At 41.2% G+C, this 16,523-nt stretch overlaps 1 protein-coding gene across 12 annotated transcripts in view; it reads right to left on the bottom strand.

Annotated features, from left to right (window-relative positions):
• Nucleotides 1-16,523, bottom strand: part of PLEKHA7 (pleckstrin homology domain containing A7) — a 145,968-nt gene that overhangs the window by 57,544 nt on the left and 71,901 nt on the right. For all 12 annotated transcript variants that reach the window (XM_033153623.1, XM_033153632.1, XM_033153614.1 and 9 more), the window contains 4 exons: nt 12,344-12,455; nt 7,962-8,066; nt 5,274-5,346; nt 4,249-4,349 (listed from right to left, as the gene is read on the bottom strand). In XM_033153623.1, coding sequence (XP_033009514.1) covers nt 4,249-4,349; nt 5,274-5,346; nt 7,962-8,066; nt 12,344-12,455 — 391 coding nt within the window. The remainder of the gene's footprint in view (nt 1-4,248; nt 4,350-5,273; nt 5,347-7,961; nt 8,067-12,343; nt 12,456-16,523) is intronic.

Raw genomic sequence — 16,523 nt, forward strand, 5'->3', positions numbered from 1 at the left:
TAAATTTACATCAATAATGCAAAGTATGAAGCAGAGGAAAGTTGGAACAATTTTTAGAATGAAAGGCTACAATGTTAACACTTTCATTAGAATAATAAATACAACTATTTCCTAATGACAAACAATCCTTCTTGAAAGTTGGAATGAGTTAAGTTGAATTTACTGCCCAGCATGTATGCTTATGACTGCAGTCAAATAATGATACATTTTAATCAAAGTGGTAATAATAAATCCAAAGGTAGCAATTGTTTATCATATATACATGCATTAAGTTGGACCCAAAATTGGTAAGTAATGTGGGGAAATGAATTACCGGTACTTTGAGCTTACACCTTAGAATACAGAAAAGAGAAAAGCACTGCAGAAGAGACAAATAACCACACTGTTTGCCTCAAAGGACCAATTCAGATATTACATTTTTCACCAGGGAAAAGAGGGGAAGACAGAGATAAAAAGACAAGGCCATTTTTTCTCTTATAATGCCTTTCCATAAAAATAAAAAAGCAGAAGTCTGAATAGATCCTTAGAAGCAAACTGTCTAGAAGGATAATTCAGCTAGCACATTTTCTCTTCAGGGATCACCTTCAAGAACATTTTAAACATGGAGATCTGTGGAAACGTCAACCATTTATTTCCCTTTTCCAATTAACTACATGTTCTAATATTCCAGAATTTAATGGATAAGGAAGCAAGTTTCAGCATTTATGAATTAATGTTTAATGCTTCCTTGGGTATCCGTATATGGGAATTGCTTCCCCAGCAAATGTAATACTGCCCTATTACAGTAATTAATAAACAGAAATTAATATGATGGTAATTGGAGCAAAGTATAAGAAATAATTTAGCATTACAGTTTGAAAACTAAAATCAAGGATATTATGCATGTACCCTAATGTTTAACTCATTGCAGGGGCCTAGGAAGGGGGGATGGTGAGGGTGGTCCACCCTGGGTGTCATCCATGGGGGGGGGTTGATAAAAAGGCGAGCCCACTGTCCTCCTTCCTATGACCCTGCCTTTAGTCAGAGGGAGGGACCCATTGTAATAGGACTTCTTTTTATTTTTTATTTTGAATAAAATTGTATTAAGACCTTACATTGTACATTACAATAAAAAAACTAACCAATCTAAACAGAAATAGAAAAAAAAGAAAATAATAATACAAAAGTATTCTTTCACAGCTAAATCTTAACTTGTGCCATACAGAGAGATGTGAACCCTCCTAGTTCTCAGCTGGGAACTTCCCTATCTTCTTCCATCCTCCCACCCTGGAGATCTTCCCTTCCCTGCCTCTTACACAGGGGTAATAGGACCTATTTTTCAACTTACTTTTTCATATGTAGATTTCCCCACTTCAAATTCAAATAACACACATTCTTGCTATGCTTTTTTATTTCAAACTGCATTTAACAGCACTAAACTGATTAGAAAGTTAGCTATAAAACTAATGAGTGATAGAATTCTGGTCAGATGGTAGTTTAAAGCTGACAAACAATGGCACTTTAACAAGCATTTTTTAAATACTGCTTTGGAACTTCTAGAAAAATTAATATGTTCTTCCCTTCTAGATGATGATATACAATTTGAAGTGGTCTTGATCTTAAAGCTAGGATCAGAAAGCAGATGAATTATTTAACAAGAAGAAATATAAATACTTCAGGCCATGGTAGGTTTAATAGCATCAAGTAGATATTTCCTTAAATCCATCTATAATGTCAAATATGCAGAGATGCATACTGATATCAACTGGAAAGAATATAATATTTTACCCAAAGGATTTTGGATATAATACAAATATGCTGATATTTCCTTTAAGAAGCTTCCCTCATTGATCCCATAATATTAAGTTTAGGAAGCAGGTTCAGAGTTTAAGCACTAATAGATGATTAAAGGGTAACATACATTCAAAGACCATCAGCAGAAATAGGTTTTATTTCAGCTACTCCGAGTACAGATGATAAATGTGCATGCTTTGAAGTTCATCCATTGTCTATACATATTCCATTATATAAATAACCTAGTCTTCATTGAAGTTATGCTTAATCATAAAAAACAAAATTACTTCTAAGTTAAAAAGAAACTAAGAACCAAGACATTCCTTGACATTTTAAATTTACAGTTAAGTAAACACCTTGCACATCACTGTTATCTCCAATAAGAATTAAGGATTCACAGTGCACTGTTATATGTTATGTAGACAGACATAGGTCACATTAAGTTCAGTGAGACTTGCTCCCAGGGTTGCAGCCTTAGTCTTGCATAGCATTAACAAAATTCAGCATGTTATTGAGTAGGCATGCAACTTCATATATTTTAATACTGGGCTGAGGCAATCAATGCATTGCTGCAGCTAATCCAAAATCTGACTATATGTTGAAATGACTGACCAAATGCAATCCAACTTACACTTTATATTTTAAAAAGCCATGGGTGAGATTCAATCACACTACCACCTCCCTGAGTGCAAGTGGGAAGCATTTGTGCATGAGAACGGGGAACAGGCACGTTTCTTCTGAAATCAACTCCTTATATACCTTGAACCTATACTGCTGATCTTGAGAGGGGTTTGGGGACTGAACACAGGATGCTCTTTGAAGGGCTTAGGTTAAAAGTCCCCTTCTATAGGCACAGCCAGCCAGTTTAAAAAAATGAAAAATCAAATTACTGCAAGACACTTTAAGACTGTTGGAACAAAACACTGTGTTGGCTGATTAAATTCTAGTAATATTTGTAAGCCTCTTCAGAATTTTTTTTATGCCTCTATGGACAGGGGTACACCAAAAGGTGAGACTATGCTCCCAGCTCTCCTCCTCCTTCGCACAAATAGATGTAACCACTGGGTTGCTCAATTCACAGCTGTTTATTAGGGACATGTTACAACACATTCTGATTTCTCACTGAATATAATCTGGCAGTTTCTTCTTAGGAGGATGACTCTCTGGATATATGCGACAGTCTACCTTTCAGTACTGCACACCATGTTTCACCCCCAATATCCTGATGCAATACCAAATTACAGACAAGTTGACCTCCTTGGAGCCTTCTCCAGATGATTCCAAAAATGAAGAACTAACCTGGAAGTAGAACACATTGCTTGGTGTCCCCTTAATGTTCCTAAGTAACACCCCATACACCAAATAACAAAAAAAACAAAACCTTGACACACAAAAACACAAAAAGGGGGCAAGGAGATGAAACAGAAAGAGCTAGCAGGGATAGCCTGGCCACAGCGACCCTTGAATTGGTAATCTCAAGAGTGGGTTATTGCAATGTATTGTATGTTGTGCTGCCTTTGAAGTTGGCCTGGAAGCTGCAGCTATTGCAAAATGCCACAGCTAGGCTTTTAAGTGGCACAGCTCACCAAGGAGCTGCATTGGCTGCTGATATGCTACAAAACCAAGTTAAAGATGCCCGCACCAACATGTAAAACCTTATATGGCTTAGGATCTGGATGGATAAAACTGAACAGAGGACTTTCCCCCATATCAATCTGCCTGGAATCAAGCTCCACTGTAATGATAAGTGTTCAAAGAACAGCCCAAGTAATAGGACTGCGTATAGTCACAAAAGTGGATTTAAACACTACCATACTCTCGCATTGCAAAAATATAGAGGGCACATTATCACAAATTGTTTACAGCTCCATTTAGTGAATTCAAATTAAACAAGCACTTTGAAGCAAAATAATAATTTAAACAGAAGAAAAAGAGTATTGCCGTTATCATGTACTGCAAACCTATGTATATTTATTTAGATGTACTGTAAACTCCACTCCACTCATTTAAACCTACTTCTGAGTAGCATTGGTTTAATGATTTAGATAGACAACAGAGAATCATAATTTAGACTAACATAGGAAAACACACATTAAAGCAATGAATAACATTGTGTTATGGTGGAACAATGATCTGGTCTGATAATTTTCTTCTAAGAAAGGAGATCCATTGCTATAAAAATATAAGGAGGTTTGAAGTCCTACAACTGCATGCAAAACGTTCTATCAGTGCACAAGCAATCTCCAGATTTCCCTTCCAACTGCAACATGTCACATTGCATTGGAAGCTATTCAGGGAAGACCATCCAACTTTGCAGGGAGGACAAGCACTGCGGTGGAAAGGAGAGGTTCCAATATGTGTGCAAAAACTATCAGTGGCTCTTTACATTTTACTCCAGATACACATGAAAAATGATAGGAAATGACAGGTTTACTGTTTAAAATAAACCACAAACTTTGAAATTACTAAATTTACCTTAAATGAGTACTTGCGGTTTATATGATCTTCAGGTCCAACTGTAGATATTACATAGCTAGGCAATGGTATACTTCCGAGAACAGATTCTTCTCTGCTGTCTTTTGAATGAAGAAAGAAACAAATTAACTTCCATATTTCAACTGAAACACAAAATGTATTCATGCTATCAACCATGTATTGCGCAACAGCCCACATCTTGTGCAACTCACTTTAGCTGAACTCAGGTATGTGTATAACTTGTGTGGTTCTTTGGGGGGCAGTTGGGCACAATACAGTTCCACAAGCCATTTAGTAATTGTACCACTGTAATTGTACCACTGTACAGCAGTAGATGGCATTTGAGATACAGGCTGACAGAAAGGTTATGGAGCGACTAAACCTTGGAGGGACAAGGTGCACTCAGGGTTCCAGGTTCAATCACTGGCATTTTCAGTGAAAAGCATCAGTGGGTAATGTGAAATATCTCTGCCTGAAGCCCTGATTGATTAGCTGCTGCAAGTTAGAATAGACAATACTGGCTGAGATAGACAAAAACATTTATCAGTTTTTCTGATAATTTAATGTGCTTTATTAATGTTACATGTGACTCTCCTTTTTTGGTAACACAAACATTTTGTGCATCTCACAGTGGAGCTTATCAAGGCATCTGTATTTTCCAGTGCATTGTTATTATTTGTGAGGAGCGGAGAGAAAGAAATACTCCTAGCAATCAAGAATTGTTTGAAGGAAACAAATTAGAGGGCAGGGAAAGAGAGAGAATTGTTGTCACCAAGAACTGGGAATGGCAATTGGTTTGCATAGATGTTCTTCAATCAAAAAGGTAAGAAATGCATAGATTAGCTTCCATAAATGACTCCCTGACATTAATGCAAGCAGGAGGCAGGGAGTTGTTCTCTAGCATTCTCCCAGACATTGTGAACATCAAAAAGCTCAGTTTCTAAGACTTTAGAAACAAATGTAACATTTGTGCTCAGCTCTCAGTTCCACAAAAAAATATTAAAATCAGATCTTCATTCACTAACCTTTGTAATAAAATAAACAATAATCAGCAAGCACAAACCACCGCCTTTTCCACAATCTCATGCCAGAGCTATCCTAAAAATACAAATAATAAAATACCAAATTGGTAACACAGACAGTAGAAGAAACGATACAGCTAGGCACTGAACAGAATCTGAAATGTTTATATGTTTTCTTTAACATATGAAAATATGCTAACAATCATGCAAAGCTATGACATAACCTTTCCAGTACAGTGGTACCCCGCTAGACGAATGCCTCGCTAGACGAAAGCATTCATGATACAGTGGTACCCCGCTAGACGAAAATAATTCGTCCCGCGAAAATTTTCGTCTAGCGGGGTTTTCGTCTTGCGGAGCGGCAATGGGAGCCGCGCTCCGCAAAACGAAAAAAAAAAAGACGAATTTTTTTCGTCTTGCGAGGCAGCCCCATAGACTTTTTCGTCTAGCGGGGCTGCCTCCCGCTAGACGAAAGCATTCGTCTAGCGGGAGGCAGCCCCGCTAGACGAAAAAGTCTATGGGGCTGCCTCGCAAGACGAAAAAATTTCGTCTTTTTTTTTTTCGTTTTGCGGAGCGCGGCTCCCATTGCCGCTCCGCAAGACGAAAACCCCGCTAGACGAAAATTTTCGCGGGACAAATTATTTTCGTCTAGCGGGGTACCACTGTATCATGATTGTCTCATACTACTTCCCAAAAGCTTAATTTTTTTGTTACTGGGAGTAATCTAACTTGTGCTCTTAAAAACATGGAAGGCTTTTGATTCTGCAAACACTTCCACTAATAAAAGCGGAATTTTCGCTTGCAGCTGCCATGCTGCCTTCTACCCTGTTCTGGAGAGTCTCCCAACTCTCTTGAACTGATTTTCAGGGCATCCTGGGGGAGGCAGAAAGGAGCCAAAAAAGGCAAAAATCACATCTCTTTCTTTATTGCTAGTGGAGCCATCCACTGGATCAAAAACTCTTCCATCACTAATTAGATACCATTATTATGAAGAAAAAGCATATTACAATTAGTGAATGCAAGTTAGCAGAGATTCAGTAATGCACAAATGACAGATATTATAGGTATGCTGGATGGATCAAGAGCAGTGGAGCAGTAGTGGCCACTGTGTGATATATCTGAACACGTTTATGTTTTTAATTCTATGTAGCTTGGGAAAGGTTTTCAAGACTGCAGTGCTAATAATGATACAGGCAGAGTTCATCTTTCATGTCAGTAGAACACTGACAGGCACTAACCGCTGACCTTTTTGTTTCCAGATAGTTGTTGACCTGCCTGGCTATTTATTACATGCTGCCTAGGGCAGTGCTGTAATTTTATGCAATAAAACTAGTTATGTTAATATATGTGTAGGACACAGTAATTTGCATTGTAATACTTTGAAAAAATTGTTAATTATATTTATAGAGTCTGGTATTTCATACTTATTGCCTCCTGGAAAGGTGTTTAGGTTACAATCTTTCTGCTTGAACTGTTCACATTTTGATATGACTAAGCTTTTATTCCCCCTCTGCTTTAAATACACAGCATCCTACGCTGTAAATTTAACAGTCCTACACGATATAATTTGACAAAAATATTACAGTTGTGTTAAAGCTCTTATTGGTGGTCTATTTTCACCTAACACTCACAATCTGTTCATAAGTTGCCCAAGAAAAAAACAGTAGACTTTTTAGTACGCTATCTAGATAAGTCATTTGCAGAACTACCTGCCTATTAGATTATTCATAATATAAACATGTATTTTCCAATGTTAGATTTTCTACAAAGACTGTACACTTATACTAGAGACAGAAAACAAGACAAGAAGATCTGAAGTTAAATTCTGAGATTCCCTGATCACATGAAATTTGAATCCCAGCAATTCCACTCCAGTGGTGGAGGAAGCCGCTCAGGCTCCTGGGGCGGCACGCCCAGGGGCAGGGCGAGTTGCCCATGGGGAGGGGCAAGACGCCCATAGGGGCAAGGCGAGTCACCCACAGAGGCGAGACAAGTTGCCCATAGGGGTGGGGTGAGGGCAGGGCGAAGTGCACCATGGGGCCTCCAGCGTCTGCCTGTCTCCTCCCACTCAGCTGCCCTACAGCTGGGGGGGGCAGTGGGTGGACCGTTTGGGCAGCATGGAGCCTGTGCATGCCCAAGCCACCACATCTCTCCCAGGATGCATGGCTTGGGCGCACTGCAGGTCCTGTGGTGAGTGCCGCCTGGCATTCTGTCACCCCCCTCAGTGATGATAACTTGGGCGGCCCGAGTCGCCCACAGGGGCGGGGTGAGGGCACAGTGAGTTGCCCATAGGGGCAGGGTGAGCCGCCCATAGGGGCAGGGGGATTCACCCACAGGGGCGAGGTGAGTCGCCCACAGGGGCGGGGTGAGGGTATAGCGTGTTGCTCATAGGGGCAGGGCGAGGTGCACCATGGGGCCTCCGGCATCTGCCTGCCTCCTCCCACTCAGCTGCCCTGCAGCTTGGGGAGAGGCAGTGGGTGGCTCGGACGTGCTGCAGGCCCCACGGTGAGTGCCACCCGGCATTTTGTCACCCCCTCAGTGGTGATACCCGGGGTGGACCACACCCACCGCACTCCCTGCCCCTGCTCCACTCCAGCATTTTCAAATGCTGTGCAAAAAAAAAGAGATCCTTTTCACCAGGCAGTTTCTGATTTAACTTCTTGCAACACATAAATATAATTACAAACTCACCTGCTTATGAAGCCAGCCTCTTACCACAACAGGAACATTAGGGTTTCTCCTTATAGCCTGATCTCTTTTCCCAAAACTGTGTATTTTATTGCCAGATTTTACCACCTTCAGACAAGTATAATACAGCAATAGTAAGTGCATGACATGAACAAACATAACAAGTACACATACAATGTATTTTTTATAATGTTCCCTATTTTATTACACAATGATGTAGTATTTAAACCATTCTGCCACAAAGTGGGAATTAGCAATTACTACACAATTACACGTTTCCATTTCCTCTACATCTTTTAATTCTTTCCAAGAATCCACTTATTCAGCAACTCTTTCTGCAAAGAGAACATCCTCAACTGGGGGTACCGGTATATCTAGCAATTTATCATTGTATCTTGGGGCTAATCTGAATATTAATATTGATTTATGCTGGTCAAGAGGGAGGAAACTAGCACAAGTCCTTGGGCTTCTGAACCCAAATTCAGACTAGACTCCAGCTTTTGTGCAAAACCCCTCCAGTTTAAATACTGGTATTTTGAAATCAAATCTTCTCTTTCAACTCCTCCTTAACTTCACACACTGACTGCACTGATCAATTATGTTAATTGAAACCATGGCTTAAGAATGAACGAGTCAACATGTTGGCTCCTCAGGATGAGAAAAGCTCTCTGGGCTTTTAAGACTCAGAGTATTGACTGAACCCAGGGTCACAGTTAAGGTCATTCTTCCTTAACCATGATCTGTAGCCAAGGTTTGTCCTACGGTTAGATGTCATGGTCAAGAAGGAGAGACCTTAATCATGATCCCAAGTTCAGAAAACCTTGGTTTATCTGCCATCCCACACTGACCTAAAAAGCTAGGAGGAGCAAAGTAGGTGTGAGCTCCTCAGCAGGAGCCAAAACATTTGCATAGTCATGGTAGGTCATACCCAGGCTCAGAGTGATGTGTGAACTAGGCCAGTGAAAATCAAGTCCTCTTTAAGGTCAAGCAGCTTTCTCCTTTTCTATTTTCTAGTATTAAGCACATAGTAATATATCAGCATTGATTATACATGGGTGATATATTCAATTTCTGCCATGAGCTTAGGGTGGCATAACATGATTGCACTAGTGGGTGAGATATTATTTTATTCCTCGATATAGTAAAATCCTTAAACTCATGCCATAGACACAAATCTTAATTTCAGGAGCAGAATCAGAATCACTATGGCTGAATTTACCATAGAATAAAGCCTTTCACTCTTGGCTAAGCTCTTTCTACCTTCATGTCTATGTTAGGAGGTATAATGAGAAAATAAATCTACTTAAATGTAGGCTTCATTGACTTCTGCTTCATTGACTACGCAAAAGCATTTGACTGTGTCGACCACAGCAAACTATGGCAAGTTCTTAAAGAAATGGGAGTGCCGGATCACCTCATTTGTCTCCTGAGAAATCTCTATGGGGGACAAGAAGCTACAGTTAGAACTGGATATGGAACAACTGATTGGTTCAAAATTGGGAAAGGAGTACGACAAGGCTGTATATTGTCTCCCTGCTTATTTAACTTATATGCAGAATTCATCATGCGAAAGGCTGGACTGGATGAATCCCAAACCGGAATTAAGATTGCCGGAAAAAATATCAACAACCTCAGATATGCTGATGATACTACCTTGATGGCAGAAAGTGAGGAGGAATTAAAGAACCTTTTAATGAGGGTGAAAGAGGAAAGCGCAAGATATGGTCTGAAGCTCAACATCAAAAAAACTAAGATCATGGCCACTGGTCCCATCACCTCCTGGCAAATAGAAGGGGAAGAAATGGAGGCAGTGAGAGATTTCACTTTCTTGGGTTCCATGATCACTGCAGATGGTGACAGCAGTCACGAAATTAGAAGACGCCTGCTTCTTGGGAGAAAAGCAATGACAAACCTAGACAGCATCTTAAAAAGCAAAGACATCACCTTGCCGACAAAGGTCCGTATAGTTAAAGCTATGGTCTTCCCAGTAGTAATGTACGGAAGTGAGAGCTGGACAATCAAGAAGGCTGATCGCCGAAGAATTGATGCTTTTGAATTATGGTGCTGGAGGAGACTCTTGAGAGTCCCATGGACTGCAAGAAGATCAAACCTATCCATTCTCAAAGAAATCAGCCCTGAGTGCTCACTAGAAGGACAGATCCTAAAGTTGAGGCTCCAGTACTTTGGCCACCTCATGAGAAGAGAAGACTCCCTAGAAAAGACCCTGATGTTGGGAAAGATGGAGGGCACAAGGAGAAGGGGACGACAGAGGATGAGATGGTTGGACAGTGTTCTCGAAGCTACTAACATGAGTTTGGCCAAACTGCGAGAGGCAGTGAAGGATAGGCGTGCCTGGCGTGCTCTGGTCCATGGGGTCACGAAGAGTCGGACACGACTGAACGACTGAACAACAACAAAATGTAGGCTTCCATAGGGTCCATAACTTCCCTGAAGTGGCTTGCTAAAACCTGTCTCTCTTTTTTTTTTTTACTGCACATCACATTTTTATAACTATTCAATAGCAGGAATTCTCCCAACAGTGTCATAAAGGGCTCCCCAGTCATGAAAGAAATTGCTGAAGCATCCTCAAGCATGACAGCCAGACAAAGACAATACCTCTTTTAGCTGGTTGTCCTCTCAACCTGAGCATGGGGAAATGAGTTACAAGAAAAAAGGAACCAGAGCCGTATCAGCATGCAACAATCTTTACAGCTCTTCACCTCAGGGGCATACCAAATTAAGAAACAATAAGCCATACTTGACCCCACTAGCTGTTTCAACTACACAAACATACAATCATTTGTATGGTACTGCTTGGAAATGAGCAAAATGATACTTTCTGCCTCAACAAGAGCTACACAAGAGTGGGACTTGGAGGAGTATCCTAATAACGATCTTTACATGTTTTTTGTTTTGTTTTGAAGGAAAATGCAACTAAAAACTTTTCCAGTTTCTATGATTGGGCTTTATACACCAAAATCAGCACCTTGAACTTAGTCCAGTAGCTAAATGGCAGCTGGTGCAATTATTTCAATAGCTGGGTAAAGTGCTGGCCTGATCCATCTCACTGTTCCACAACATGACATGAATCTATTGGATTCCATTGGTCTCCAGGAGTAGATCATCAAAATCTGTCTACCACCCTGCAGGGAATGACTGAAGCTACAAGTACAACCTCATCATGAAAACAGGGTGACATCTACACCCCTGTTTCCAGACCATGCCTTCCACCCTCTGGAGCAAAAACTGAAATCAATACTGTGCTCTGCCCTATGTGTCAGATCAGAGACAACCTGAGACAGCCTCATGGTCGTCATGGAAGCTATGAAGTCATGAGCCAGAACAACCAAGGTAGCTTCAATATGGATATTCATCAAACACCACATACAAGACCACCTCTGCCAGCTCAGTCAGAGAAGCTGCTAGACAGCAGGGTGGACAGAACACCAGCAACAACTATAGATTACTGTCTCCTTGGCATGATACCAGGTGCAGGACCTCATAGTAAGCTCCAAGACAGAGGGCTTTCCTGGTGATGGAAGTTCTATGGACCATGCCACTCCTCCCTTCCATTCTGTCCCCAGTTCCTGCAAGCCAATGCTTATGCTGCATTGAATATCCAGGTGGGTGCAGCTGGGTCAGATCAACTCCTCCCAGCACACCCACCCAGGGCTCAGTAATACACGCCAGATTAGCACTCTCATCCATGAACAAATCATGGATAACAGGTCAGTGAGCACAGCAGATAAGCAACCAGGAACCAGCCCATGGCAGCGGTGGGAGCAAGGAACAAGGCGTACATAGGTTTGTCCCCATCTTCCGTGGTAACCTATTGCCTCCCCATGGCTACAACTCCCACTACCCATGATCATTGAAACTGGGATGGCATCACCCATGCCCTTCCTTCCCAAACTCCTCCAAAACATATTATGCAAACAACAACAGTCCATCAAGAAAATCTACCACAACCAATTATACATATACAGAGCTCCCTAGTCCATAAGGGGTTCCCTTTAATTTCTGTTATCAGAGCAGCTTTATAAAATGACACTGTCTGATATAATGAATGGTGCAGCCAAACACCATGATATATAAAGGATTTAAAAAGATTTTAAAGAAATGCTTAAGGCTGATATTGTGCAAGGAAACAGTGTGAAAGAAAAAACTCAAATCAATGAAATAGAGAACATGTACCAGAGTGGTTAAGAGAAACAGGAAGCTTCTAGCTCAAATCTTAACTCAGCCATGAATTACTGTATGACCTCAAAATGACTGATGTGCCATTTATCTGTGCAGATCTAATGAAGTGTAATGATCACCTTGCCCAAGGGCTAAGCTCAGTCCTTGATACTGTTCACGTTTCAGAAGGGGTGGGGGTGTCTTACCTTGGAACCAGGTTTTGTATCTACAGTGGATGTAGTCACTGCAGTAGATGTTTCACTGACCATGCTTGAGGGTCTTTGGTTTATCCGATGCTTGGACATAAGTGAATTTTGCCTAGAAAAAAAAGAATACTGTAGGGCATTTATGACATATTTAAGCTCCCCCACACCCGGGGGCCTTTTTGCTCTTGTATAACCATGCCACAAAAGGATAGGTTGAACTTGTGAGCTTTTCTGCACTTGCGCCAATGCAGTAAACTGTTCACTTACAACAGCTTTTATTACAGATATCACTGCTAACAGAAGCGTGCTCATTCAGTCTGTCCTGCAATCTAAACACTATCTTCTATAGTTCAGCTAACAGATGTGCATTAATTTACTTACATCATATTTAACACATTTATACACTGAAATGATTTTAAGAGCCAAATAAGCTGATACAGTCAGTAACTGTAATTTTCTGCAGAGTGCAAGTTTAGAAATTTTTATTTAGTTCTTTCTGTACATGCAACTGAACAGGACCCAAGAGGGGCATATCAGGCCAACATCAGCTTCGGGCATTACAAAAGCCTGGGCTCCTACCCAGTTTGGGCTAGCAACTACTTCTGGGTCAAGCTCACTCTCAGCTCTCACAACGACCTGGAGGAGGTAGTGTCCTTCCTGATGAAGCACATGCTCTGGGGGATAGTTGTACCCCTAGTGGTCAATCCTGTGTCACAGGTGGCCAAGGAGTGTGGAGATAGAGGGCCACAAGGTTAAGTGCACCGGAGTGTGCAGAGGCTGAAATGAGAGCCAACACAGTCAGTAGGCAGAGCAGGGGTGGCGAACAACAGACGTTGTTGGACTCCAACTTCCATTAGTCCCCAGCCAGCATGGCCAATGGTCAGGGATGATAATTTCAATCAGTTTCAGCTGGTGGCCCAGCTGCACATCTATCTGGATAAGGATAGCCTAACTTTTGTTGTCTATGTCCTGGTAACCTCTAGGTTAGATTACTGCAACATGTTATAAATGGTCTGCCTCTGAAGATGGTGCAGAATACAGTGGCCAGGTTGCTCACCGGGGCAAGACGGTTTGAGCATATAACGTCAATCCTGGCCCAACAGCACTGGCTGCCAATTTGTTTTTGGGCCCAGATCTAAGTGCTGGTTTTGACCTCTAAAACATTAAATGGCTGAGGACTGCAATACATTAAGGACTGCTTCTCCCCTTATGAAACAACCCAGAGCCTGCAATCATCACTTGAGGCCCTTCTTCATATTTCTCTTCTGCAAGAGGTCTGGAGGGCAGCAACCAGAGAATGTGTTTTTTCTGCGGTGGTGCCCTGCTTGTGGAATGCTTTCCCTGGGAGGTTTGCCTGGTGCCTTACATATTATTAGGTGCCAGTTAAAAACATTCCTCTTCTCCCAGGCCATTGGCTAATTAAACAACCTGTGTGATCTTTAAACTGGGGGGTATTGTTTTTGTTTGTTATTATTGTATGTATTTTTGTGTTTTAATATTGTCAACCACTGTGTGATCTTTGGATGAAGAGCAGTATAGAAATAATGATGATGATGATGATGATGTGGTGGTGGTGTTGTTGTTAAGAAGATACAGCTAAAACCACACATCAATATTTTAAATATTTTTTTAAATTAAATAAGTTAAGAAAACTAATTAAGGGAACAGGAGCAGGTAAGCGGCGCCTACTTTAGAGATGAGGTCAGTGAGTGCCACATGAGTTTTTGTTGCTACTAGTTAATGCAAAGGCAGTATTAAATAAAACATCAACCATTCAGGATTCATTTCAGCATGAGACCTAGTTCACTCAGGTGTTTCAGTTAGTGGTTGCTCAGATGATTTCACATTGCAAGCATTAACCAAGGCTATCATGGGCAAGAAATTTTGAGCTAGGTCCAATTCATGAGCCATGGAAATTGAATGTTCTTGCCATTAACAATTATTTGGAACTTCAGCAAGTACAAAACAGAGAAGCTGACTTACTGACTCACAACATCATCTTGACTACATGATCGTCTACATCAGGCATCGGCAAGGTTATCCAGCCACGGAGAACGTCCGTGGGCGGGACATGCGCAGCGCGATACTGGAAATCGCATCTGCCCATGTCCATGACACCAAAAATCGCGTCTGTGCATGCCTAGACGCCAAAATTCGCGCCTGCGCAGATGCAATTTTCGGTGTCTGGACATGCGCAGGCACGTTTTCCGGCATCACGGACATGCGCAGACGTGGTTGGCGGGCAGCTCAGGGGCCGGTAAAATGGCCTTCGTGGGCCGCATACGGCCCACAGGCCGGAGGTTGCTGACCTCTGTTCTACCTGTCAAACTTAAAAAGTAAAGCACACTTTTCTGCTGATGGCTGTCTTATAAATTTCCATTACAAAAATGTAAGCATGTTTATTTGCATTAGAAAGTTGTGAACACACACACATATATACACATAAGCTTTCGTACTGGGGCAGCCTAGAAACTGGAAAAGCAGCAAGTGAAATAAATGCCTTTAGCTACCAAGTCTCTGAATTCCAGGAGATAAGTGTGTGATCTCCCACATTCATATTTGTAAGACTGATCATGTTGCCTCTTCATTTTTCCATTAACTATATCAAGACTCTTGATTTTTAATCCAGATATGAAACCATTCTTATAGCTTCCCTCTTCCCAGAGCATCCCCATTGTTATGACAAATCATGTGAAATATTTCATTTTATAGAATAAATATAAAACCAAGAATTTCTGTTGAAAGGATAGACAGGTGAGAAGAAAATTCCAGCCAACTTAATGATGGCAAGGGTGGAATTTTAATTAATTTAAAAGAAAATTTTATTCCAATTTCTAATAGTGGAGTGTGGGTTTTTTTTTGGGGGGGGGGGTTGGAAGCTGAACAGTTCAACTCACTGACATATACATAAATATGCAAATAACCAAATCACAAACCTGCACTATTTTACTGAAGGAATGTTAAATATAAGATCATGTTTACCTTTATGTTCAGGGAATGAAAGCAGCTAATTCTTTAAATGGAATACTATGAACTTTTATGAAGGATGAAATCTCAACACACAGTAGGGGAGGAGCTTTCTAACTGTTGTTATAGTTCATTACACTTAATAAATGGGCATTTTAATATCACATCTATATGCTAAACACGATGAGCATACTCAGCTTCTTCCTTTGACACCTGCCCATTGTGCTTTCCTTGCTGTGCACAGAAAGAAAAATAGGATTTCTTATTTCACTTCCTACTAAGAAAGTAGGTATCTGCCTCTTTACAAGGTCAGAGGTGGGTGGGTGGATGTTCCTTTTTCAGAGAAAAAGAGCTTGTGCCTCATGTTTCAGAACGAACTTTGCCATGCACCACCACTAATCTACTAGGGAAGTAATGTTATGCTGACATTTCTCATTAAAAGCTAACCTGTTATCTGTAGTAGTGGTGGTGGTGGTGGTGGTATGCCAAACCAGCATAAATGAGCGAGCTTATTCAAAGTTCATATAAATTATCTGATATGGAACTGTTTAAAATATTTTACTGAATAAATAAATTACTTTTGTCATGATCATTGTAAATACTGGAGACAGTAGCAGCAACAATGGCCTGCTTCAGGTTCCAGGATTAAAGGGTTTTCTCAGGACGGTGGAGGGTGTGTATGCTGTGTCCTGTTGGTGTAGTAGTGGTGACACTCACCCTTCTTCCGATAGGAAATGCTCCGTGGGTGGGGACAAAATTGGGGGGGGGGGGTTGAGGAGGGTCAGTTGAGGAGTGAGAAATGCCCCTGATTTCATCTGAAGAATGTTGGAGGGTATGGTCTTTAGTGTGTCAAATTTGGACATCACAACTAACAATGGTCAGAGTAAATTTATTTATTGGTGTTTTTCTTTTTAAAAAAATTTTTATTCTTTGGTAGATTTGCAAAAAGAAAAGCACACACCAATAAATATATTTTGGAAAGTGGCAAGATTAAATGCAGACACACAAAGCATTTTTCAAAAAATCAAAGCAAGCAGCCACTACAAGCTGTCTAAGGGAGGAGGCTGACAGCAGCAGAGAGGCAACGGGATGCTCCCTTTCCGCCGCCCGGGACAAATGCCAGCTCCTCCTCCTCGAGCTCGGCAGTGGAAGCTCTGGCAGGGGGAAGAGCGACCTTTTGGGATGAAATCAGAAGCCAAGATGGCTTTCCTAA

This window comes from Lacerta agilis, chromosome 1 (assembly GCF_009819535.1).
Source record: "Lacerta agilis isolate rLacAgi1 chromosome 1, rLacAgi1.pri, whole genome shotgun sequence".
Taxonomy (NCBI): domain Eukaryota; kingdom Metazoa; phylum Chordata; class Lepidosauria; order Squamata; family Lacertidae; genus Lacerta; species Lacerta agilis.